The sequence below is a fragment of the Trichoplusia ni genome, chromosome 4 (assembly GCF_003590095.1).
Source record: "Trichoplusia ni isolate ovarian cell line Hi5 chromosome 4, tn1, whole genome shotgun sequence".
Classification (NCBI taxonomy): Eukaryota; Metazoa; Arthropoda; class Insecta; order Lepidoptera; family Noctuidae; genus Trichoplusia; species Trichoplusia ni.
In genome coordinates, this window is record NC_039481.1 from 7,645,915 (window position 1) to 7,672,347 (window position 26,433).

The window sequence follows — 26,433 nt, forward strand, 5'->3', positions numbered from 1 at the left end:
TGAGATCATTATCCTTATTTTTATTACGTATAACCGCTATAAGTACTTTAACACCATAAATGTCCCCCTTCTACTCATACAGGGAAGCTCAATGCGGATAGGCAATTTCAATTGACATACGAACTTGCCTGCATTGAGGGTCGAACCTGCACCGTGCTTACAAATCCGTACATAGAGTCGCAAGGCCGCCACGGAATTCTATGCCTCATTAATTACTTTCTCTAATTACAGTCTTCATTACATGGCTTTTGTACTTATTTGTTCTGGACGCGTGACGGAACAATTAATTGTACTTACGTAAATAAAAGTACCTACCATTTGTTTTTGTTTGTTTTTTTCACATTCGCCACAATCATTAATCTTCTTTGGTCTATGTTCCTTTCATTTCAAAAAAATCAAACTTAACCATATTTAAATACTTAAATTCAGTACAATCCTCGAATTTACATATATTTTTTTATTTAATAATTTATGTACACACAAAATGGTAAAATACAATAAAAATAGCTGTATGAAGATGCTGCTTATTTCATTAGAAATCTCTACTAGCAGACCCGTTACAGGAGTGGAGGAGTGGTTGATAATTACAGTTACTGACTTTTAGAAAAATACACGGATTACTCTATATTAACTAGAAGATAATTTTCTACTTACATCTAAATACTAAATTAGCATGTATTACAGAAAAGCTAAGCCTTATCTTCCAGTCCGATTGCCATTGACATCATTTCATCCGAACCATCTCTTGTACCACGGTTGTTGCGTGGTAGTGGTAGTGGGTTCGTCCCTCGCCATGGGGTCGGCGTAAGCCCCGGTGTTAGGAGCCACAGTGGTGGGGCTGTTCTGGGACCTGTCTAGAAGGAACCCTTGGCGGAGGTCGCGGAGTAAGTCCGGCTGAGGGTGAAGCAGTTGCCATTCCGTAGCTAGAAATAAAGTTTTATTTTGTGTGAACAGTTTGTAGAGGTATTCTTCTATATAAGGAAAGATTTTCAGTGATGATGAAATCTTAGTAACAATATTTGCCATTAGCAGTCTAGGTTGTGTATTGTATTAACAGTCTTTGACGAACATCCTTCCGAAAGCATGGGCAGTAAAATCCAAATAGCGGTCGGTCTAAATTTATAATCAGTCATCGTGGCTGTGATCGCTAACTAACTTCTTATTTAATGGATTACGCCTGAATAAGTTTTGACAGGTAATCAACTAATGTTTCTAATGCATAAAGATGCGGGAGATTACAATTAGCCATACGGCCATTAAAGTAATTAAAGAATATATTCAGGAATAAAGTGATGATAATGTAGGAAGCGGAAATGCGGACCTTGACTCCAATCACGGAGATAACAATGTTTACATCAAGTGTTGTTGTGGGTCATGTGTCAGTTCCCTTTGTTGTTTACTAAGTAGCTACTAGTGACTAGCGTTACCCACGCAATGCTCTAGTGCATGTGATTGTATGGCGGCATTGACGGAACTATGTGTTGCGGTTCTCTGTGATCTAAACTATATTAATCATGGCTGATATGGAACACGGAAATTTTCTAAGAAAATTAATGATGAAGAGCTTTTACATAAGATAAATATAAAATATAAAAACAAATTTTGCATTAAACGCATTAAGATAAATACAGTCAAATGCTTTTAGCTAAATAAAAAAAAAACCTTTTATATTTTCATTCCAGACAGATTTCGAGAATTTGTTTTGATTACTGGAAAAAGCTAGCCTGGCGCATACAGCCACAGTTCTAGCTAACATGAATCCTGTTTACATCACAAGTACCTTTTACATCAAAGTCTAGTTTGGCCTTTGATCACTGGAATCACTGTTCTTTCGGACTTACCTTTGTTCTAACTCATTTCTTCTCGGCTCTTTTCCTCTCCTTTTATTTTTTTTACATTATCAATCTGTTTGGGCAGATCATTGATGTATTTAAAACCCCAAGATGCACACTTAACGTCTCAAAACCGGTTTTTTAATATATCAATGGGGCATTTTAATATACCTATTATACTCACCACAGTATGGTTCTTTATCAGTGGTGAGCACGAAGTAAGGCCCGCGCGCTCGCGGCGTGTCGCTGCCGCCCACAGCTCGGATCCCCATCTCCGAGCACGAGCCACTTCTGTCGCAAATAGATTTGAGACTGGCGTTCACCCTACAACGAAGTTTAATTTAATTTATTAGTCCATTGCTAGTATCATGAGCACATGACGCAGAACTGATGCTTTGTAAAAACGAAGACAACATCAACGTCATCAACAGTAGGGACTTAAAGATTAGGGATAAGACTATTCATAACGAGAACATAATTAGTACCAAGTAAAAAAAATCCTGCTTCAAGGAATTTAATCCTTGTCTCCCGGGTTTCATAAACATTAAAGTTAGTCTAACTTTGAATTAATGACTTGCCTTGATCACAGAAATAAGCGTCACTTACCCTTCATAAGTCAAATCCCATTTGTGTCCTCTGAATGTGCAGTTATTGCTGATCAATGATTCTGTAAAAAGTAGATACGCCCGTCCGTGGCTGCAAATTGCTTGCTGGAGTTCTGAAAGAAAGACACATTTTGCTTCTTCGTCTCCTCAAAATACATAAAAATAGAGCCACTTTTGTTGTAATTGGTATATTTTTTTTTACGATTGATTTATAAACTAATCCTGTTTTACTTACTGGTAGGTGAGAACGGCAAGAGTTTAGCCCACAGCGACTTGGTGTTGTTGTAACAGCCCGGCTGCTTCATACCACCGTTTGGATAGAAATCTGCATGACCTGTATATTTAATTAATTAAGTTAACTGTTTCTTTTCGTTGAAAGAGTGACTAACTTATAAGAAGAGATCCGTTCCTTCTTCAAAGGCGTGCACGGGGACATGGGTCGAACTTGGTTGAGAATTTAATCAAAACTGCGATTGCGGCTCTACTAAGAATTGTCGGAAAAAGATGAACTTTTGAAAAACAAAAGCTTTTTCTTCTTTGTATTGTATAATTTTCGGCTTTTCCTACGGATACATATCAATAAATCACATTATCATCAAATCGTTAAAATTTAATCAACTCACCTGTCGGATCAGGAAACCCGAATCCAATGCGGGATAGTAGTCGCCCATTAGTATGGATGATGTCCACAAAGTCAGCGTCTGTGGCGTCCAGGCGTTCTGTAGAGTCACTCGTCCTGAAGCATGGCTGCGCTGGATCCAAACCTAAACAAAACAGAAAATTCAATCGTATTGTAATTTACATTTTAAATGTAAGTTTGAGTACAAATGTGAGCTTGTAACAGGGCCAGATATCGTATACCTAATATAAATCGCATTCAAGTAAGTAGTAGAAGTAACCTGTAATCCGTGCCACTTTTCCCAAGTGGAAGGACGCGTAGGACGCAATATGGGCGCCTAAACTGTGTCCCACGAAATGAAAATCCTTTATCCGAGCCCCAGTAGCCGCTATTAGCTGACGCATGAACCTGCAACACCGAAGACAATAACAAATATTTTTGTGTTCATCATCGTCGTCCAAGTTGTCAATAGAGAAGTTTATACCAATATAGCCAAACACATTTGATTTGGCAACTGATGTAAAAGAAATAAACTCCGGATAAAAGTTCCGGATACAGTTCGTATTCGGTCTAGCATAGAGCTAAGTTGTAGCCCGTCAATATCGAAGCATATTGGCATAGCGTTCTCTATTTTACTGTTAATAGTGTCTGGTTTCCCATCTCCTATTAAATGATTGCGTATTTGAACTCCAAATAGAGTTCATTATAGTTAAAGTAATTCAGTTTGTTAAGAGTACGTCAAGTGAGTCTTACGTGACGACATCGGAGCCGACTCTCCGCGTGTTGGCCACAGCGCGCCAGTACTTCCACGTGTTGCCGCCGCCGCTCCAGTCCACCGCGATCACGTTCACGTCCCCCTGGAACAACAACCACCATGCGTTTTATATTCCACCTATTAAATAACTATCAACGCATGCAGAATTTCGGTTTCAAGGCTAAAAAAAATAAGATCTATAAGTTAGCGCATATCTCCGAAAATGACTATGACTCATTGTACACAGAATTATAGACGTAAAACTACATGTTTACTCAACTAATTAGACAGGAAGCAGACAAGTTTACACTAGGAGGTAAAAAAAACAGTAATAAGATAGACTAACCCATGCAAGGAATGCTCTAGTCATGTCGTGAACCCAAGACGCGTTGCTGTGACTCATGAAGCCGTGGACTATGAGAACTGTTTTTCTGTTTGCCTTGAAGTCCACCCATTCAAGGCCAAACTGAGATCCCGGGAATACCTGAAAACGTGTTATTTTAATGTAAAAAATGCCTTAACCTTCCATGCATATGTAACAACTATCTACAAGGAAATTGCGGTTGCGCGTTTCCCTCAAAAAGTTTTTTTGTTAGTTCCGAGAAAATTCTATTAACATCCTTAAAGTCAAGTATCCTATTTGCTCCACTGTACCAAGAAAAAAGTAAAACATTTAAGGTAATCCCTAAAATCTACATGAGTAATAATTCAATACAAATCAAATGGGTATAAGCGTGTCTTTCCCACCTGTGTTCTATTAAGCATAGTTCTTGAAGAGAAGTAGAAATGCGTATTAACGGCATTTGCTGAGTCTGGTTTCATCTGGAACAGCCTCATGATGGTCGACGTTAGCGATCCCAAGCCAAAACACTCCACAGAACCAGGGACGGGCAGGGCCGTTACGGGTTCCTGTTCAAAATGATATGAAATACATTATTCTGAAAATGTACTAACAGAGAGTTACTGCAGTGCTGGCCTACAGACTATTGTATGATGACTCTCCACGTAAACGATATGTGGAAGAAGCATCACTCTCAACTGAGAATTTCCACGGTCCCCGCTAATGTCCTACTAGATATGCTTTATAAAAATACATAAACAAGTAACTAGTTAGTACTAAGGCAAACCGGGAAAGAAATTGAACACGAAAGAGGGGAGGCCTTTGCCCAGCAGTAGGAGGACAAAGAATGTTGATGGATGATGAAGATAAAGTAGGGTAGTGATTAACATAATAAGTAAACTCAATGATTAACTGAATTATGGATGAAGTCATTATCTTGCAACTTATCTTGAACCGACTTCTTGCTATCCGTCTACAACGATCTGTCATGACTTCCGCGAAAATACAACCTTGTATGACCAGTGACATACAGTGAACCGCTCGGTATTAACAAAAAAATACACAAATATGAACTTTACTGCTTTGTTATACATGCGCACTAACAAGCCATTGGTGTAGGGTTCACTGTACGTAGACGTGTATCTACGTCAGAACCGCGGATTTTTCTAAAGAGATTGTTCAGGTAAAAGGTATTTTACCAAGAATAAAAATAAAAAAATTATCAATTATCATACCATTAACTCGGCATATCCTGCTTCTGTGGGCGCGGTGTAGTCGGCGTTTGTGGTTACATTCTGATGTATATTAATAAACTCCAGCAGGTCTTCGGGGTTGATGTGATTCTCCACTGTAAATAAGTACACATTATTTCTCCGAAGACGTAGCGCCATTTGATATTGTAGGTAATAGTTAATACATTAGTTAGCTTAGTGCTTTGCAAATTCTAAAGGGTTATTTAGTTAGGATATTAATTTCTTCCGAACCTAATGCCTTATCAGACGCGAAAAAATTACGCCACTGATGAGCGTAAGATTCGATAATCTTAATAATATGGTTGGTTAGTTAAAAACATAAAATACCCGTGTGTGTAATTAAGGAGCATGCGAATCTTCATGTCTTCTCTGTTACGTGAATTATTTAACTTCCGTGTGTCCTTGGGACTGTAACGAAGAGAGTTTCCAAGACGACGGAACATTTCCCTGACCTCGACCAGGTGAAGTAGACTATTGTATTAAATGGGGACAGTATCTTACAGAGTGGCTCACCGCACGACAGCCGTACTCACGCGATGTGCTCGCGAAAAGCGAAAAATTTTGCAATACCAAAAGTCAATATCTACGCGAAGTCGAAAATACAATGCAGTTGGCAAAAGAAATGAATAAACCGATATTTATAAGATAGTTAAATCACAGATATTGTAATAAAATGGTTTCAATAGCTAAGCGCAGACTAGACTCGCTTTGTCTCTAGTCTAAGTAACATAGTGTATTCAAAAGCAATAAAACTATCTTGTACTAACATGTGAAGTGTACCCGTGAACTGCTCTTCAAGTCGACTCGTGTAATTACCGATTGTAAGTACAGATATTAATATTTATGTCTTCTTATACAATTAACTACTATCATTCAGCATCATGAGACCGTGACACGCCATGAATAAATTGAGTGTCTCACAGCTCACTGTAAACAGTCTATAGAACTATCGACACTTCGAGGTTTACCCGTTCTGTTACACGGATTCATTAGTCTCAATGTCGGATACCGCGAAAAATTAATTGTTTTTAAGACACGATCCATATAAAAACTAGGTCGAAGGTAATTATTAGTGAAAAATTATGCGTTAATTGTTCAAGACCTCGAAAGTACCAGTGAAAGATGAAATATTCTTCATCTATTTGTGATCAAAATAAATAGATGATTTGTAAACAGTTTCGATACTGGGATAGTGTCAGCATGCGTTATGTATGTACGCTCTGACTGCGGTCTACGGCTACCCGCATTATTCTCTTAAATCATAACAGGTAACTCATTAATCAGGTACCTTATAAACACTATTTATCTACTTACTAATGATAGGTCATGTAATTAGCTACCAAACTGTACGAACAAAATATAATAATATAAATAAATGTTGAGAAGACGTCCGTTACTGACCGATTAATACAAAAACCATTGGTTAATTGGGAAAACGTATGGGACAATTCATGATAAATTATCAGGTATCGTAATATGCTTTGCTACCCACGCATAATATACCACAATATTATTATCGGGTGGTTCGTACAAAATTGTGGATAATAATGGTTCATTCTTATCGAATTGAATTAGTAAATTAAATCAAACTAATGGCCCTTTTCTCTAAAAACGTTTTCAAGGGTGAGATATTTTGTAGTCAATAATAAACTATTTATTATTATTTATTTAATTAATCAATAGTTAATTCACAACACTTACGTTCATCAGTTGTTGTTATCCAAGTCCTCCCAACACTTTCGTGAACATTTAAGACAAACAAAACACTAATAATAAAAACAGAACCACAGAAGCGTTCCATTTTTTAAATTACGTTTATTTTTTATTACACTTTTATTTTCTGGCTACCAGTGCTGTTGAACTATGAGTTCGGAATGACATTAAGTTTTTATTTTGTTTTAATAATTCGCACAAACTGCGTCACGCACGCCCCTGTCTGGCCGCCTGGCTCTGTAACTGACTACAGCAAACAAACGCTTATATACTATTGCCATGAGACACCTAAACACTTTAAATCCCTTCGTAGCTATGTAATTAGTGTCCTTCAGGATATTGTTTTTATTGGTTGTTCTTATTAAATTGACGACCGTAGGCTGATTAATGTTATTGTCATCGATTCGTAGGGAAACCCCCTAGGTCAAATTGTCTTTTCTATTTTATTTTATGGCGCCAGTGATTTTTACTTAATTAGATTCATTAAGGAACTTTAGTTAAATACATATGAATGTCGAAATCAAAATAAGGCAGACTTGTTAAAAAAATAATTTCGTAGTTTTTTTTAATCACTGTAAAATCCTGATTTTGTAAAATACTTTGGAAATCAAGAATCAACAAAGCAATCAAGAATACGTGCACAGATTATTCTTATCATTATACCCATACGTACAGACCTTTTATGCCCTAAATTTTTCAGTTATTAATATAATTTCATAGTGATTAAAGTAATGGATACACACCGGATATAAAATTAAGTACATACAGCAAAACTGGACATAAAGTAATTATCGAGCATGCCTACGCAAATCAAAACAATGATGTATTACGCATTGATTAAAGAAATGATATCAGGTTTCGATGAATTCGAAACGGCTGAACCAATTTTGTAAAAGCTTGTTATTTTTACTAAAAGTCAGTTTTCCTGCTTTGAAAGGCTAGAAAACCAGCCTAGATTTCAAATAATAATCATCATCATCGTAATAAGTTCCCTTCTTATAGACATATTCATCCTTTAGATCTACTGTCTATCTACCTCACCATTACAGGCGTGATGAAATAGATAATCCTACTGGTTTGTGGAAACAATAGATTAGTGAGATCTAATGATTCATAAACGGTTTTTAATAGGCGATGTTCTGTAATAAATCCGTTTACCATGTATTTCAAACCAATTTGTACAGTGATGTAACAATATTATTATTAAGTGCGACGTTAAATGTTACTTCTCAAAACTTGCCATTCAAGAAAATAGAGTAAATTCAAAGCATGAAAAGACTACTAGATTTAAAGTTATGTATCAAATAAAGAAAGTGAGTGTAAAAACAATTAGGCATTTAAAAAAAAAACTTCCATTAAGACAACGATAATTATATTTATTTTTACTCTAATTTTATTAAAAGAGAAAAATATTTAAGTTACGAATAAAGTTATGAGTTACCCAATAAAATGATTATTTGCAGGTACCTAAGAGCCTGCACCCAAGGTCATACCTACCTAAAAATAAAATTCATTTCGATGCATTCTTTTTGCTTCCTTTTTATTTTACTTATCTTATTTCTAGTAACACTGCCGTTTAAGATACCTTGGTTCATAGTAGATTTTAATTTCTTTGTTTTTGTAAGACTACTTTAAAATACTAGTTCTTAATTAAATACGATAAGTGATATTTTTACATATTATATAAATTATCATAGATTTAATCATATCAAGGATACTTAATTCAAATGAAAAAGTATACACTTTGGTAGAATTTGTAATGTTGACGGTAGCAATATGGGTAGAAAATGCTTCACCGTGATTGGCCGACAATTAAGTTTCGCATCAAAACCGTTCAAACAGCCTTCAAAGTTCAAACGTATGGTCGTTTGAAATCTCCTTTGTGAATTTGTCAACAATCATCAATAGTTTATTGTTAACATAAATTTATTTGACTTGTAATATTATATTTTTAAGCTAGTTTAAAATGACGTCGATCAAAGAAGATGAAAAGAAAGAAATACCTGAAATTATACATGATCCCCAAACCAACTGCACGTATCAGAGGTTACGATTTTTTGGGAAGGTGAGTCTGTCTGTTAATCAATCATTAATCATTCTCTAGAGTAATTAGTTCTTGTGATTGTGCTAAAAGTACCTATTGTGTTAGAAGCTTGTTGTGTGATTTGCTATCGTACTGTGTCATTCCGTGTAACGACATTTGCACCTGTTGGTTGGAAATTGTCAATGTAACCGTTAATCATTAGTATACTAATTGTTGTGTTATCTGACTGTAGGAAATAGTGTTGATACTCAGTTATCATCATCAAAGTTATTATCTAGAGAACTCTATAAATATAATTTGTCGGTTACATTTCAAATGCATTGGTGGAAGTAACAGGTGCATACTAATTATGAACTTAAGAAATCAGTATAAGTGTATTCCACTACGGTATTCTTTAGGATTTACTAATAAGTTTCAATACCAATCAACGTCTTCTTACTAAAGTTCAATGAAAGCTTAGTATAACATATATTTGACTTAAGCTTCTCTGCTTTAATTTCATAAAAAGAGCCATATTCTAATAAATGATACAGTCAATAAGATTACAAGCTTATCTACATTTAATATTTGAAACAATAACACTGATATACCTTATGTAAGAGCAAGTACTTGCTACAATTACAATCACACTTTAATAAGTTAATGTAACATTTCTAGGGTGGTTTCGCAAAATGTTACGAGATCCAGGACATAGCCACCAATCAGGTATGGGCAGGGAAGATAGTCTCCAAGAAGCTCATGGTGAAGTCCAGCCAGAAGGAGAAGATGGCTCAGGAGATCTCCATCCACCGCTCGCTGCAGCACAAGCATGTGGTGGGGTTCCACAGCTTCTTTGAAGACTCAATGAACATCTACATTATACTGGAACTGTGTAAGAGAAGGGTAAGTGTTGATAATGTTTGTTTGTTAATCCTGTATGCGTAACCAAAATTGCTCAAACCATGATGTAATTAGCAATCTACAAACAAGAATGTCTAAACTACTAATTACTGGTTTGTTTCCTAACTTACTCAAAACTTGACATGAATGTTTTAAACCCAGGTAGTTTCCAGTTTGTATATAAATTATATTCTTTGGAGTTTGACTAGCCCAGGGTCAACAACCTTAGCTAGGTTGTTTTAATGAATTCAATTTTTCTATCCAATGATATAAATACTTCAGAATGTAACTCTCTTTATGGCTTGATATTTAACAAGCAAGAAACAGACTTAAAATATGAGTTAAATTAATAGTAAACTTAAAACAAGTACCTAGGATAAGTCAATTCATATGCCAGTATTTTTATTGCTTCTATGTCAATGATTGTTTTCCTAATAGTCAATGATGGAGTTGCACAAAAGAAGAAAAGCAATCACGGAGCCCGAAGCCAGGTTCTACATGCACCAGATCTTGCTGGGAGTACAGTACTTACACAGCAAGCGCATCATACACAGAGACCTGAAGCTTGGGAACTTGTTCCTTGATGATGACCTCCATGTCAAGATTGGAGACTTTGGACTTGCCGCCAGGATTGAATATGAAGGTTTGTCAAATTTATCAAACAACAAACATGTACTTACCAATTTTTTGCATATAGGTAGGCCAACCCTAATATTAATTTTCTCATATAATAGATTTTATGACACCAGGTAATAACAATCTAAAATGTAAACTTCATCAGTAATGAAGTTTATTTGTTTCGTAGCAATCAAATCAATTTATTTTTTATTAGGTTTAAGGAGCAATAACTTATACCAATAATGACACCTATAAAAATGATGTGATAAAATATAAACTTCAGTTAGATGTCAGTTAAACTCCCTTGCATTAAAACTTTTGTTACTAAAGTTTTATAATTAAGTAATCCGCTACTCATGTTTCATCATACTTAAGTCTCCACCACCTCTAAGTATACTGTCCATTACTACAGGCGAAAGAAAACAGACACTGTGCGGCACACCTAACTACATAGCGCCTGAAATATTGACGAAGAAGGGTCACTCCTTCGAAGTAGACATCTGGAGCCTGGGCTGCATCATGTACACACTGCTCGTTGGCAAGCCGCCGTTTGAGACCTCCACGCTCAAGGACACCTACAAGAGGATCAAGCAGTGTGAATATAGGTACATGGAAATTATTTACTTACAGCTCAGTTGTAAGACTTTCTAATATTTTTTTAATTACTTCGTAGAACAAATGTCTATGCATAAAACTGACATTTCGAATCTTAAGAACTTTGAAAGAACTAGTTTCCAAACAACTATTATGATACAAAGCCTTATCAATATTTCGACGTCAAATAACTGGTTTAACGAAAAGTAAGTTCAATGTTCCATTAATTAAAATTTAATGTCTTGTGAGACCAGTAGCATGTAATACACATAATATGACGTAGTTACAGACTCGCTATTAACTCTTATTTTTACTTGACATTCAAGCATTGAATACTCAGGATGATTAAATCTATCCTACAGAATCCACCATACACAAGTTAAAACTGTTTGATCACTATTAGATTATTACCCTCTCCCAAGTCCAATGAACTAGCAGAGTAAACAACTTCTCAAGTTTGAAGGAGTAAGAAGAGCAGTAATAATAAAAGTATACTTTGTATTGTTAAATAGCGAGGGAGTGCATCTCGCGATGACGGTATGTTGCACGGGGCCGTGGCACTCATTGGGTAGTCGGTACGCTCGGGCGTTAGTCGACGATAATACTGTGAATCAGCGCTACAGGTGGTTACCGTACACTACTATGGTGATGGTGAACACGACCACATGTCACGTGTGATCATGCAGCCCATCATGTTGCTATCGTGAACGAGGACGATGACTGTTGCTTGCGTTCTGTGTTAATATCATCTAATTCGTGTTGTGTTACTAAGCTTGTGGTATTGTCTCTAAACTAAGTGTAATATCATAAAACTTAACATTCCATCACGAAATTATGAGGCAACTCAATAACAAAGCATTAACGTACAGGATCCCGTCATCGCTGCGCAAGCCGGCCGCTTCCATGATAGTGCTGCAGCTACAGTCGAACCCCGCGCGGCGGCCGTCCGTGGACAAGCTGCTACAGAATGAGTTCTTTACGTCGGGAATGCTGCCCGCCGCGCTTCCGCTCTCCTGCCTCACCACCGCGCCGCGTACTGACCAACTCGAAGGGGTTTCGTTGCACCGTCGGCCGCTTAACGAAGTTAACAGTAACGGTACTGACGGTAACAATATTTTTTTTAAATGCCTCGTAACTCCTTGTACTACGTTAATGCGTTGAAAGATCACATTGAATGTTTATCACCTGATAGATATATGACATGACTACATTTGTACTTCAGATCACGTTGCGATGGCTGTGGATTCGCCAGTGAAGCGCAACCTCATGCCGGCAGAGCCGCGCGCTGTAGAGCCGACCTCGCACCGACAGAATCTCATCGCTCTGCGCGATCAACTGGCCGCGCTGCTTGTCAACAAGGTAAGAAAAACTGCTGATTTTAAATCATATATATGTGGTGAATACATGACTCCTTTGCAAGTTAATTTTCCACTTTTTTGTGTTCTTATCAAATTTGTTCGTCCACAGTTGAAATGTCGTCCGGAATGTCTGACGGACGAGCTGAGCGACCCCGCGGCCCAGCCGCTGGTATGGGTGGGCAAGTGGGTGGACTACAGCGACAAGTACGGCTTTGGTTACCAGCTGTGTGACGAGAGCGTCGGCGTCATGTTCAACGACACCACCAAGCTCATCATGCTTGCTAACGGCCTGTGAGTAACTATTAAACCCTGCTTTCTATTTTTTTTTTTCAATAGTTAACTTCATTTATCCAAATAAGAAACTTAAATTAACCTAAGTTTTTGTTTGGCTTATTTATTGTAATACTGTTAACTGTTACGTTCATCCATCTGATTTAAATTTGTCAATTTGTATTTTAATTGCATCAATTTCCGTAGGAACGTGCATTACATCAACCGGCAGGGCCAGGAGCAGTACATGACAATGCGCGAGTACCCGCAAGAGCTCGACAAGAAAATGAAACTCCTCACGTACTTCCGCAGATATATGACTGAGCACCTCATGAAAGCTGGTAACCATCATATTTGCTACAAGATTTAATTGTAAAAATGGGCGTTAAAAATGGGTTCTATTCCACCAAACATTGGTTTAGGTGACGATAAAATGCGCGCGCTGTTTTATCGACATGAATTCTGAAAGTTGCAGAAAAGCCTTTTGTTCTCCTTTCAATAAAGTTCTTGTGTTCCTAAAAATTCCCAAACTAATAGTGTGCTTACGTGTCTAGGTGCTTCGGTGCAAGTGAGGGAGAGCGACGGAATTTCTCGATTGCCGCATCTTCATCAATGGTTCAGAACCACGCTAGCTGTTATCATGTACTTGACTAACGGAACATTACAGGTAACTTATATTATGGTATTATGAAAAATTTCTCCATCTTTACCACCATTTCTAGATATAATATTTCATAAATTATTTTATAAATGTCATAATTTTTATGTTTTGGATATAAGCTGATGACATATCATTTCATTCACAGATCAATTTCCAAGACCACACAAAGATAATCCTGTGCCCGCTCATGCAAGCCGTCACCTACATAGACGTGGAGAAGAACTTTAGAACATTCCGCTTCAGCACTATTGAGGAGCATGGCTGTGATAAAAAGCTATACACCAACCTAACATACGCACTAGAAAAACTAAACAGTGTACTAGCCAACAAGCTGTGCTAGTTGCCACTAGACTGCACAACTGGTACATAATTAATTAATTAAATGAATTTTAATATCGCCTTTACTTACGAGACGGTCTCCACCGAGACAATGTGTATGTGTAGGGCGAGTACACTGGAGGTGATTCTGCGCCCATTGTTTCATTTGTTAGTTTATTAGCAACATACATGGTTTTGTTAATGTTTATTTCGTCTCAAAAATCAATTTCAGTAAGCTTTTTTTTCTATTGAGTTACTTTTTTTCTCCACCGATTTTATGTCTTATTATTTATTTAGTAGTACATAATACTAAGCATTTTTAACCTAATATTCTAATTACTTGTACTACACTGCCCAAACTACTTAAATACATAGATTGACGGCCAGGTAAATACTTTTAACTAAGTATTTAACTGTTATAACAACAAATATATTTATCTCTTATCTGTTCTGTTACCCATAATCACGAGAACATGACAAACGTATGCTGCATCGTCGCGTTCGTGAATACGTTATACCTATAAGTTAAATTTTAGTGGAACTCATGCCGTACATAGATTAGAGAGCACCATGACTGATGGCTGCGGTGCGAGCGGGTCGCGTTTGGAGTTTTTTATTTAGTTTTATAGCTATGTTTTTAGAACTTGTTTCTGTGTTTCAGTTACATTTCATAGAAACATATTAGTTGATTTACATACAATACGCGTGCACTGCACACCATCGAAACGACTACACTCTCATTGATATAACATCAATGGCTTTACAACAGATGTGGAATGTCAGTATTATTTGCAATTTCGATGGTGTTGTCAGTGAAGTTTCTCAGAGGTCACGTTTGTTACCTCACTCATTGTAATATAATAATAACATAAATATTTGATAATAAAGTTATTAGGAAAATAAAACTGTTTTTTTTTCCTTACTGTCACTGTATTTAAATTATTCCATCCCTTAAATATGGTTATTTCATGTGGTACACTTTATACAGATACATCCAACTCTGACCAGCAAGTGACTGTAATGTAAATAGGAACATAAATGTTGATTAATCTGATGGAATAAATACGCCGAAAACTAATATCACAAACCAATAACTACAATAAGATTGTGTCTTTACAGCATACTAGAGCAATAGAAACCTACTAAGTTATTCAGTACTTGACTCAGTAATATTTATCTAGGCATCAATCATTACACATCATTCATTATCATTTGTGAACCTGTCAAATTTTCTTTTTTTTAACATAGTAAATTCTAATGTCATGCTTATTACAAAACCTTATACAAATATTTAAATAAGTTTTAAAGCTAACACAACGGAAATAAGTACAAACTCATACCAGTTAAACTATTGCATTGCTACAAAAATGTGAGAACAGTAATAAAAATCCTGAAAAGAACAATTTCTTAAAAAAAAAACATTTATTACATAATAAATAATAATTTACATTATAACTCTGAATGAATGGGATGTTGGTGTGGGAGTAACTCTCCTGGGTGGATGAATAGCCCTTCCTTGGCTTGCCAGTCTGTGTAAGCGCCGTACTGAGAGTTGATACCTACGATCTCGCCTTGGCCGCTGATCGGCCGCCCGAATGTACGTCCTGATCCCGCCAGGAAGCTGCAAAGAGAAAATGCTACTTAGAACATTGCAGTAAACTAATTACACTGTATATTTCCTATATTCAGCGGGAATAGCCAGCCCTTTCTTCAACAAATAACTGTCAGTATGTATTATATGATTCTGGTTGAATCAAATTGAATCCGGGTTTCAGTCAGGCCATTGCATCATGTTAATAAACACTCAAGTGATTTCGCTTAAACTAGATACCTAACAACCCTAACATAGATAAAGGTAAAACTAACTAAGTGGAAAGGAAAAACGACTTTCTTAAATACTATAAAATTGAGACAGAAAACTCCCTAAATACTCAATACCATGATATTCTAAATACTTACGCAGATGTATCTACATGTCTAAACTTGACTGGGGTGTCCCTCCTCCAGTAGTCATTGTTGCACACAACAGTCCAGTGATCACCGCTGTCACCCTCTCCATCCTCATCACCATAGCAGGACACCTCCTGGTTGCCAGACAGTGGTGATGAGAAATAGTGAGAGTGCAGGTTTTTCTTGGTAGTAACATGCTGCAGTCTGATGTTGGTGTTGCATTTTATAGGCGCCCTGAAAGGGAATAACACTTTATATTTGTTTAATGTAATTCTGTGTCCTTAAATCTGTGCCTGTGCATTTTGTATCAGTTTTAAGCTATTGTTACCATGCTCAATGACCTGCACTACTCATAAATAAATTTGCTTTGTCACTTTAAACAATGAAATGGTAACTTACCCTCGTTTGCATGACTCAGCCATGGGCGCCCGCACCAACCAGTGGCTGTTGGAATCATCAGAGACATCGACTGCTGTCACTGATTGCTGTCCTGATCCCGAACCATACTTCACATCGTGTGAGTGAAGTCGTAATCTTAAGTCAGTGTTGATTAGTTTTAGTATAGTGCCGCACGTAACGAATTCCGCTTTTGATCCTGAAAAAAATAATTTCCAATGTTTTATTAAAAATATGCATGTTTTATTCTAAAATAACCAATATGCTTTTTATCTCAATCTCCTATCCTCCCATAATATAAGGCCACGTAATTTATTAAAGCCGACCGCTTGGACGCAGAGTACAAAAAATATTTGAAAACCATGGATAATGACAGAACTTTACCTTGTGATACCTGTGCTGATATAAGAATAACATATAAAGTAACTAAAACAGTGGAAAGTAGAGGCGATACTTTTGAAAAACCCATTTTTTGCACAATCTTATCACATCCACACTTTTATGAACACAGGCTAGCTTAGGTGTTTGACGTTTGCTGCCGACTGGCGCTGACACTTGTGACATCTGCGTAATTGAACTTACTTCAGATCGCAGACGTGGTGCCTAGATAGTGGTGTAGAGATTTTTAATTTTAGTTGGTAAATCAAAAGAAATTCGGCCCTTTTCTACCAGTAAAGAATTTATGAATTAATTGTAATTAAATTTTGTGGAACTTTAAATTCACTATATATTTTTCTATTTGTTTTTGGAAAATAAGGAACATTTAATTAATTACCTACTGTCATTGAGAATTGATTATGATCGAAACGCATTTTGCAATAATTGGCATAAACAATGTAACGTCACAACTGTCAAAAACTCGATGTAAGGAAGGAACTGATTTTGTGAAAATTACAACATAATCTGCCTCATTCAAACATATGTCTATATAAAACATACAATTTTAAAGCTAAAGTATTATTTGGGGTGTATACTTTTGAGACGCGCTGTTATTAAGCCAGTTCAAAATGAATAATAGTGGATATACTCCTAACACGGGTGTAACAGGTATGAACCATAACAAAAACAGCTAAACTTTCATAATAACCTTATTTATGAGTAAGTAAATATAAAACTTTAAATATTACGTTTACAGCACCAATCGACCCCGGCTGGAATGACCCACCTAAATTTTCGTTCAATGCTCAGACAACTCCAAATAAACCTCGAAACATTTTAAACAAAAGAGTGGCATTTCCCTTATCTAGTGCCACGGCTAGTCCAGTGGTGATGCCTCCTGTGAATATACCACCGATGCCCACGATGTACCCTCCAGCACCACCACCACAAATTCCTAACTCGCAGACAGAAGAAATTAATGTGGACAGAGAAAATATTTTAAAAGAAGTGAAGGAAATATTACTTACACAGTTAGAAACTAGCACAGAGCTTGGCCCTAAAGCAAATGATATTAAGAGAAGGATAGGAGTGATGGAAGACATGTGGACCAGTGGGAAATTAAATAGTACAATTTATTTACAAATGCAGCAATTGGCCCATGGTGAGTAGCAATCATTAAGATCTTATACCTAACCATAGTAACCAAGTAGACATTTGTATAGATGCTTTTATGACGAGTTAAATAGCCAGGCTGTAAACCAGTAACTTTCATTATTAATACTGTATGCATATCATTCAATGATTGTAAGCCATCATTATCATATATTATACAACTTTAATGAACTAACACAATGACTTTCATAAAAATATGCTTTCCATTGCAATAATTGTGGCCAACACTTTTTTCTTTTTTCATTACTTACGTACATACCAATTATATAACAATAAGTTGTACATGACACAATTATTGTTAATCAAATTCATGTTCCCAATTGGAATTAATTAGTTTTCAGTAGTTTATAAAATTCTTTGAATTAGACAGTAATTTAATATCAGTCAAGATAATTGTGTTGTATTGAAATAATATTTACTAATAAAAAGAATTCATTATTTTGTATTATGTATATTTCATAAGGTCATTGGCAGTCCTTCTTACATCTACTGAATAATTTTTTGATACTATTTGTGCACATTTTAGGCTTTAGTATAAATATTAATATATTTTTATTTGTTTTTAGCGCTTCGAGATGATGTACCATCAAAAGCTGATGACATCCACAGGGCATTAATGGTAGACCATGTGAGTGCTGTAGGGACCTGGATGCCGGGCATCAAGCAGTTGATACACAACTGTATAGCCCGCTCAGAACTGCTCGCTCTCGACAAGGAATAGATATAACAAGATCCTGCAGTTATTGCTCTTAAAACAGTAAATGTATTTAAACGTGTGCATATTATATAGTTAAGACTTGTAATATATTTAAGCAGTGCATAAAATCATAACCTAGAATGCTATTTTATATTTTCCTTTTTTATTATAAGAGAATTTTCTAAGTACTCAAATTATTTTTGTCATTTCAGAATGGTTTTAATTTTAATAATGAATTGTGATGTTTTTAGGCTTTTATGTTTAATTGCCATGTGAAATATAAGGTACAAGTATAAGGTTTCAAGTTGTAAAAATAAAATGTAAATAAAATACTATAATTTGCAATATTCTTTATTTATGCTTAACTTTAAAATATATTTAATCTTTAATACTAGCGCCTGCACAAGTGTGTTTCTTATTCATTTACGAAAATTCTTAGATAAGATGAGCCAAACTGACAATATTTGGCCTTAAGACTGGTTAAAAGTTTTGAGATCTAGCCAATAAACCTATTTCATCCCCTACTACATGATGCTTCATACTCCTATGATGATAAAGAAATCAAATTCGTTAAAGTAGTACAACAGAGAAATAATAAATTGTACTCTAGAATCTACATAATTTATAGGATGTGTATATTAAATGTACAGGAACCCTTGGAAAGCTTAAGTTCAAGATTTTAAATATTGCATAGACACCGATCAGGTTAGAGGCTCTATATAAACATAAAACTGGTTGTGTACCGCCCATATCGCAAGTCGGTAACATCTTTAATTCAAGTTATTTATACTCAAAGGGTGGTGATAAAGTATTTGGTGAAGAAGTCTAGATCCCTCGTTTGATGGGTTTGGGCGCGACAGTGACGCGCACCGGCTTACACAACTCGACGAGCTGCGCGGGCTCGCGGCCGCCCTCCTCCACGGCCAGGCACACAGAGATGTCCACGCCACACGGCTCCGTCCACACGCCGTGAGATATCAACACCTTCGTTAGCAAGCGCACGTTCTGTGTGCCGTCGTCATCTGAAAATATTGTGGTATTTAATATGTATGTAAAATAAGGCAGTAATCAATTATTATTGAGAGCAAGTTACATTAATAAAACAAATTCTAAAAATTCTAAAGATATTTCATTTTGAGGTTAATTGTGTGATATACCTTAGTCAATTACTCCGTATTGTATATGGCTCTTCTTGAAAGTCAAAATCAAAATGGTAAAATATTATCCCCAGCAACATTTCAGACAGCATTAAAAATGGGTTGATAACACAGACCTTTTCTTGTGAATATCATTACAGTTATGTTGTTTGGTAATATACGTACTAGTGTTATGATGGTCGAGCGGTCGCAGATGGTCCTTGTGCGGCGCGAGCGCGTGCACGCGCGTGTCGGGGTAGTGCACGCGCACGCGCAGGGCGCGCGGCTCGCGCACGCGCAGCACCTCGGCCTCCAGCGCCACGCCCGCCACCAGCCCCGCACTGAACCGCACCACTGTGTCGTTGTCCGCCGCCGGCTCCACGATCGTCGCCGTGCACATGCGAATCTGGGATAACGTCATATAATACAGTATAGTACAAAGCTGGTCGAAATTAACATAAATACGGGTGCGTAACGGGTCATTCTGTTTTATTTTTTTAACACTAAATAACATCGTTGCGTAAGTAACTTCCAGAATATATTTCTTACTACCTACTAATACATACCTTGATATTAGGTCTGGGTATAACAGGCAGTGGCGCGGACTGCAGCAGCGGGAGCATGGCGCGAGCCAGCGCGGCCGGCTTGTTGTCCGCGTTCATCGACAGCTGGCGGAACACCGCGATCGTGAACGGGTCCGGCTCCACGCCTGGTTTAAAAAAAAAAAAGCCTGATTGAATATCAACGAGTCTCATGAGATAAGATACTAAATCAATGAGGATGCGTCCTCTAGTGGCTAGTATATAAGAATCTTTTACAATAAAAATAGAAAAAATCTTTTTGTCCGGTCACCGGTGAGCTATGCGGCGTTTAGACTGTCACGGCCGTAATTAAGAAAATATTTACTGTGTGTGGTGTATGTAAGTTACCGGCAGTGGCGAGCAGACGGTCGAGCAGCTCGGCGTGGTGCGTGAGCGCGGCGGCGGCGGCGAGCGCGTGCGCGGCGGCGGCGGGCGCGGGCCCGCCCAGCACCAGGCCGGCGGGCGCGGCGCCCCCCTGCGCGGGCCCCGCCGCCGCCGCGCGCGCCCCCCGCGCCGCCGCGCACACGCGCGCCGCACTCACGCGCAGCGCCAGCTGCCACACGCACGCGCTCTCCTGCTCCGACACGCCGCTGAACTGGTGCTGCAACCTGCCACGACACGACAAACACGTTATCATAAACTGACTTTGCATACATTTTACGAAAACTAGGAGCACTTTTGTGACCAAAGGCACAAATGTGAGACGCTCGTCTCTAGCCACAGCTGCCTGTAGTCGTTTACACTGTGCAACAATCCTTGTACATTACTCACTTTAAAAAAAGATCAAGTTATGAGACTTTGTAAAGTAATATTTTAGTAGGCATGCATAATCAACTATTATATGGATTTTGTCTCAAATGTCTAACACGATCTGCAAGTTTCGCAAGGAACACCTAGAGGTGACAATATACTATGACATAGCACCTGAGACAGTCGGTGGTGAGGTTGGCGAGCGCGTGCGCGGGCAGGCCGGCGGAGTCCCGCAGCGCGGCGTGCAGCGCCAGCACGCAGCGCAGGAACACCGCCGTGAACTGCGCCGCGCCTGACGCCGCCGGCTCCATCTCCGCCAGTCTGCACACAAACACAACACACAGTTTAAAGTAGATATTTTTTTTTATAAAAAAAAAATATTTCTAGGCACAGATATATTGTGCCTTTAGTTAAAGAAGTGCCAACAAAAATTAAGTGCAAAAGTTTAACTTGAATCCCAAGTAACCGTCAAGATATCGGGGGTTCAGGTTTATATCGAAAAGCTAGATGTAATAAAATACAGTAGAAATCTTCATCAACATATCGCAGATCGGTCGGTCACAGGTCACCGATGTGTTTATAGACACTCTTTATTAATCTAAACGTAATTTACGAGGTTCTTCGCATGCGTACTTGTTGAGCTGTTCCTCAGCCGACTGCAACATCTTGAGGCGCACGTTATTGGACAGTGAAGTGTTGTCTATGTGTTGTAATACTGAATCGAAGAAGCGTCGCACCGCGCTGTCGTCCATGGCTGACTCTATCTTCTCAGCGCTCGAGTGTTGGGCGTCACCTATACAACAATTAAATGTGTTTTACAATTACTTTGTAATAAGTACGGGACGTCGAAGACAAGGAATGATCTCAATTAAAAATTGTCTTGAAAGCACAGGCAGGGTTTTACATACAATGTCAATGATTTGAGGGAGTTTCTGACTATGTTACATTACCTATAGGCAGCAAGGGCACTAGATGCGGCATGGTGTCCCTGAGGTAGGTGTAGTGCTTGACGGTGTGCTCCTCGAACAGCGGCAGCATGGTCGTGCAGTGCTGCGCTGCGTTCAGGACCAGGATCAACACGCACATGTCTACGCGAGTCAAGGTTATAACACGTACGTAACAGTGAAGCTTACAAAAAATTTTGCTATTTCGACACTCACTCTAACTCATCACATAAGCATAAATATTTAAAAAAACTATATTATAAAAGACATCCTCTATAGCAGTCTTGTAACATGGCGTTGTATACATATTAATCCAGGTGCAATGCCAAAATATAACTGTTTGTAATTTATAAACTTTCATTATATGACATACAATTTATAAACTAGCTTTAGCCCGCGGACTCACTTGCATGTACGCGGTCATAAAGTTAAATTGCATTTTTCATTTCTTAAAATTCTAGTTACTCTTTGTCGCTAAGACAAACAACTAGAAATACCGATTGGCAGAAATAAATTTCCGTTTATAATTAATGAGTATGAAGTATGATTGTTTTGGTAAGGATACAAGCTGGATCCTCGACGTCGGGCTCCGGCATGTCGAAGAACGGATGTACGGCGAGCAAGCGCGTGGTCAGCGGCAACACCAGCGACGCGTGTGAGCTGCCCAGACGCTGCACGCAGCGGAACGTCGAGCGTTTGTCCTGTGCACGTAGGAGGACTTGTAATTTACTTAGTTTACAATACATTTAATTAAAAATGTTATTTTTTATCATATTTATCGGGATTGGCCGACTAGTTTCTGACCCAACCGTAGTTCGAATCACGACCCCGCCGCCGCGTCTCCTCTTTAAGACTCTGGTTGGGTCCGAAACTAGTCGGAAATCAAGATAAATACACCTAAGTAAACCGTTGTTTAATTTAATGATGAACCAATTCTCAATTCTTTATTGCGTACCATAATGTATACTGGTTGTTATCATGGTCACAATAGTAATTATAAAAGTTTTTCTTTACACAGTTTACACACATTGATAAACCTATTATTTTATACAAATTTACAGGGTCAATTAAATAGTGAATCTTACTTGTGGGTATCTCTTGAGGTTTTCCAGTATCTTGTCGATGCACATCTCCAGGCAAGTCTTCGAGGCGACCGTGCACGAGCCGAGCATTCTGTGCAGACCCTCCCTCACGTCCATGGAGTAATCCTAAAAGCATATTGTACTATGGTTTAAAGATAGTTTCTTCTATATGATTTTTGTATTGATAAATCTTATTTTATTCAAATTAACACTGTCAGAAATAAAACAGTAAAAAATTACCTCTAAAGCTCCCAGAATGGTTTCCAACTGATCTTCCCTCAGCACAATATGATGTGCGATGCGCGTAAGACTGTCGATGGCGCGCAGGCGCACGTCCTCGATCTCGTCGTTGAACATGTCCACCAGGAAGTCCAGTGACGTAGTCGCGAATACAGAGTTCTCCATGGACAGCTGGCATACCGCGTCCACGGCGGCCGTACGGACCTCTGGAGATGTTAATATTTGTAATATAGGACGTAGGTATTATTTTATGGTATTTTCGACTGATCAAAAGTAATAAGTAGTATCATGTGAGTCTAACATATACTTAGCAAAAACATTTACCACAACCTGCGCGTGAGCACAATTCGTTTAACAATTTGAACAGAATTAAAATGTTGAAATTTAGTGCGACCTAGTCTTGTGTTAACAGAATATCTCGCAAAGTGGGTATAGAGTGTCAGTGAGTCCCTCACCCATGAGCTCGTCCTCGAGCCCGTGCACGAAGGCGCCGGCGGCCCCGCCGGGCAGCAGCTGCACGGTGGCGCTGTGCAGCAGCTGGCCGGGCGCGTCGTCCGCCCAGCGCCGCCCCGACGCCCACGCGCCGCTGCGGACCAGCTCCGCGCCGCGCTCGTGGGCTGTGCGCTTCTTCTGCAGAACGAAACATATGTTTACAATGACATGGTCATTTCAGGCTCGTGATCAGTAAGACTACCACTGTCTCTAAAAATTGCCGTTGTGTAAGCGAGACGTGTATTGCGTTGTCTATGTTTCCCAACTGCAGTCTAAGCCTAAAAGGTGAAGAAAACAGTTTAGGAGAAACATGTTTCTTTTCTACTTGGGCTTTTGTCTTAAAATTTCTACTTTACAGGCCGGTGTTCTTATTTGACTGTCCATATAGCACATCCTGTATCTTAGTTTTATTTAGCTGTAAGTCTGCCATAATGCCTGATTCCATAATTTCTGGAAGCAATGCTAAATCCAAATAAAATAATGATCACAAACCTTCATATTGCTCATGAGCTGTTTGTCGAGCGTCTGCAGTAGAAACCGGTCGGACACTCCCCTGGTGGTGCCCAGCAGCGTGCAGGCGAGTGCCCGCACCTGCATGCACAGGTCATTCACAGCTGAGCATATGCGCACAAAGGCGTCGTCCACAAGGCGCATTGTTGTCTCACCATCACACAGAGTTATGGTGCTGCAAAAGAAATTCAATAAAGTCTTACATATCATGTTTTTAGATTTTCGATTCACAAAATAGAAACAACCCAGCAGAATGAATTCCAGAGATCAGCTTGGCATTTAATATATCTCTCCTGTGCAAAATACAATATTGAGGCAATGAATAAAAGGAAGTATTGTTTCAAATGTATGTTGTGTTTTTTAATGTGTTTCACTTGTTGATTACTTGAGCTGTAGGTAAATTAATATCCATTTGTTGTAAAAAAGATACAGAGATATGAATTAGTGTTAAAAACTCAGCCTTTTAACTGTACACTACTGTAAATAATAACTTACTTCTCAGGGTATTTGTTCCCCAACACCCACACCAGTTTAAGTGCAGCTTCTCTCACAATCTCATAGTCATCAGACAATGCCAGGCACACCAGGTCATAGAGGTTGGCACTTAATGTTTGCCCTCTCTCATGGAGGGTGAGCAGAGACTGGAATGCTTCACAGCGCACCCTAGCATCCTAAAACACAATACATAATCTGTAAGTAAATTTTATCAGGAAACTTAATCAATATGTTCTACAAACATAGCTTTTTCCTAACTAAAAAATAGAGCTCTAAATATATGGCAACAATAGAAATTGAATCAGAACAAACATCTACAAAACATATTCTACATTGTCATGTTCTTTTAATCTTTTTTTTTCAATATTTTGAAGATATTTTTGGTTGAGAAATAATTGGTTTTTTATTTTATTTTTAACCTTTAAAAATTATTAATATATTTAACTGTGTAATAAGAGATACCTCAGCATGTGAATAGTCTCCTAAAAGTTTCACAATGGCATCAGCTTCTGTAGTCATCTCCGTAGTCCTCTCAGATTCAGGGTATATGGGGTACAGTTCACTGATGAGCTGCAGGCACCGGCACTTCACCTGGTGGCTAGTGTCTTTCAGATTGTCTTTGGCTACCCCCACAAGCCGCATCATTAGAATTTTGTCCTCACTTAGCTTGTTACCAAGTTTCAGCAATGTTGCTATGCCTTGAGCAATAACCTGGAAAAGGATAATATGTATATACCTCTATTTCTAGAAAAAACATAAGAATATTAAGTACATTAACAACAACACAGTTTCTTCAAATAAAGTAGTTCATGTTTAACTTTACAAGTTTAATAAAAATTGAATGATCAACTCACCTTGTGGGAAGTCTCATTTTTTATCAAATGTGTTGTCTCGTCTATCAGATTACTAAGATTTGCCCCTGGACATTCCAGTCCAATGTCACAGAACAGCCACAATATCTTAACCCTCACCACTGATTCTTCTTCTGATTGGAAATGCTCAGAGAGTTTCTTAATAGCCTCTTCTACATCTGACTCTTGGAATTGTAGACAATCCGAAATACGAAGCAACAGTTGCAAGGCTTCATCACTGGACTTACATTTCTCCAGAAGGCCTACAAAAGCAGCCGCCGAACTACCAATAAGAGGTTTCTTCACTAAATGCAACTTTTTTGTAGGAGGGCCATCCTGCAATAACAAAACATTACTTGAATCAATCAATCACTACGGTAAAATAAGTTATGATAGTCACAACTCACAATAAGGTTATGTGTTTACCTGAAATGACTTGTTGTACTCTGCAAGTGCCCGCTTTTTTAATACTGCGGCCATATTTCTGTAATTCTTTGAAATTTACAAGTTACTAAGGCTTGCAAGCTCTACATAAAAATTAAAATTAATACAAATAAGTCGCTGTTTGTATTTCAAAGCAGAGTTTGACACAATCTTGACACAATAGACATTAGATTTTCACAGAGTGCTAAAAATATTTATGTTAGCTAAACCCACAGAGTCCCAGTACCACAGATGATCATGTTCACGTGTTGTTGTGCTATGTTTTATGAACATTGGAAACCTGATCATGCTGGATTTGTTTTGAACTGTAGAACGAGCAATTTTACTGTTAACCCCTTTTATTATACCTGGCGCTTATTGTTCACATTTGTTAACACTATGTATTTAAATAACCAAAATAACGTGTTGTTTACCTGTTTGTCTTTGAACAACTAAAATGTCAAACTGACGGTTCTC

The 26,433-nt window shown here is 38.0% G+C and overlaps 5 protein-coding genes across 9 annotated transcripts; 2 read left to right on the forward strand and 3 right to left on the reverse strand.

Moving 5' to 3' along the window:
- Positions 1-430: 430 nt before the first annotated feature.
- Positions 431-8,168, reverse strand: LOC113492839 (pancreatic triacylglycerol lipase-like). 4 transcript variants are annotated; one of them, XM_026870524.1, is made up of 11 exons: positions 7,105-8,168; positions 5,386-5,498; positions 4,558-4,719; positions 4,157-4,294; positions 3,810-3,913; positions 3,337-3,464; positions 3,061-3,201; positions 2,673-2,771; positions 2,439-2,550; positions 2,017-2,156; positions 431-923 (listed from the first exon to the last, which is right to left on the reverse strand). In XM_026870524.1, the coding sequence occupies exons 1-11, from the start codon at positions 7,202-7,204 to the stop codon at positions 730-732; spliced, it is 1,431 nt and encodes a 476-aa protein (XP_026726325.1). In that variant the 5' UTR covers positions 7,205-8,168; the 3' UTR covers positions 431-729. The 4 variants fall into 4 exon arrangements, with proteins under 4 accessions (XP_026726325.1, XP_026726327.1, XP_026726326.1 ...); XM_026870526.1 differs by lacking the exon at positions 7,105-8,168 and adding an exon at positions 6,171-6,681; XM_026870525.1 differs by lacking the exon at positions 7,105-8,168 and adding an exon at positions 5,780-6,145.
- Positions 8,169-8,935: 767 nt separating this feature from the next.
- On the forward strand, positions 8,936-14,763 carry LOC113492842 (serine/threonine-protein kinase polo). Of its 2 annotated transcripts, none has more exons than XM_026870531.1 (10): positions 8,936-9,181; positions 9,818-10,042; positions 10,478-10,682; positions 11,070-11,262; positions 12,121-12,356; positions 12,474-12,610; positions 12,719-12,900; positions 13,087-13,220; positions 13,434-13,546; positions 13,686-14,763. In XM_026870531.1, exons 1-10 carry the CDS (start codon positions 9,083-9,085, stop codon positions 13,878-13,880), a joined length of 1,719 nt encoding a protein of 572 aa, XP_026726332.1. In that variant the 5' UTR covers positions 8,936-9,082; the 3' UTR covers positions 13,881-14,763. The 2 variants fall into 2 exon arrangements, with proteins under 2 accessions (XP_026726332.1, XP_026726333.1); XM_026870532.1 differs by having other exon boundaries at positions 12,121-12,347.
- A 493-nt stretch (positions 14,764-15,256) lies between these two features.
- Positions 15,257-16,766, reverse strand: LOC113492843 (stromal cell-derived factor 2). Its single transcript, XM_026870533.1, has 4 exons — positions 16,589-16,766; positions 16,208-16,403; positions 15,818-16,042; positions 15,257-15,479 (listed from the first exon to the last, which is right to left on the reverse strand). Exons 1-4 carry the CDS (start codon positions 16,671-16,673, stop codon positions 15,308-15,310), a joined length of 678 nt encoding a protein of 225 aa, XP_026726334.1. The 5' UTR covers positions 16,674-16,766; the 3' UTR covers positions 15,257-15,307.
- A 269-nt stretch (positions 16,767-17,035) lies between these two features.
- Positions 17,036-18,797, forward strand: LOC113492853 (steroid receptor RNA activator 1-like). The gene is made up of 3 exons (XM_026870551.1): positions 17,036-17,251; positions 17,340-17,744; positions 18,322-18,797. Exons 1-3 carry the CDS (start codon positions 17,212-17,214, stop codon positions 18,474-18,476), a joined length of 600 nt encoding a protein of 199 aa, XP_026726352.1. The 5' UTR covers positions 17,036-17,211; the 3' UTR covers positions 18,477-18,797.
- Positions 18,791-26,334, reverse strand: LOC113492844 (integrator complex subunit 4). Its single transcript, XM_026870534.1, has 16 exons — positions 25,960-26,334; positions 25,537-25,869; positions 25,145-25,393; positions 24,683-24,858; positions 24,170-24,362; positions 23,641-23,815; positions 23,186-23,391; positions 22,949-23,071; positions 22,429-22,564; positions 21,870-22,007; positions 21,553-21,712; positions 21,094-21,240; positions 20,518-20,777; positions 20,155-20,297; positions 19,775-19,994; positions 18,791-19,474 (listed from the first exon to the last, which is right to left on the reverse strand). Exons 1-16 carry the CDS (start codon positions 26,011-26,013, stop codon positions 19,278-19,280), a joined length of 2,910 nt encoding a protein of 969 aa, XP_026726335.1. The 5' UTR covers positions 26,014-26,334; the 3' UTR covers positions 18,791-19,277.
- Positions 26,335-26,433: the final 99 nt, after the last annotated feature.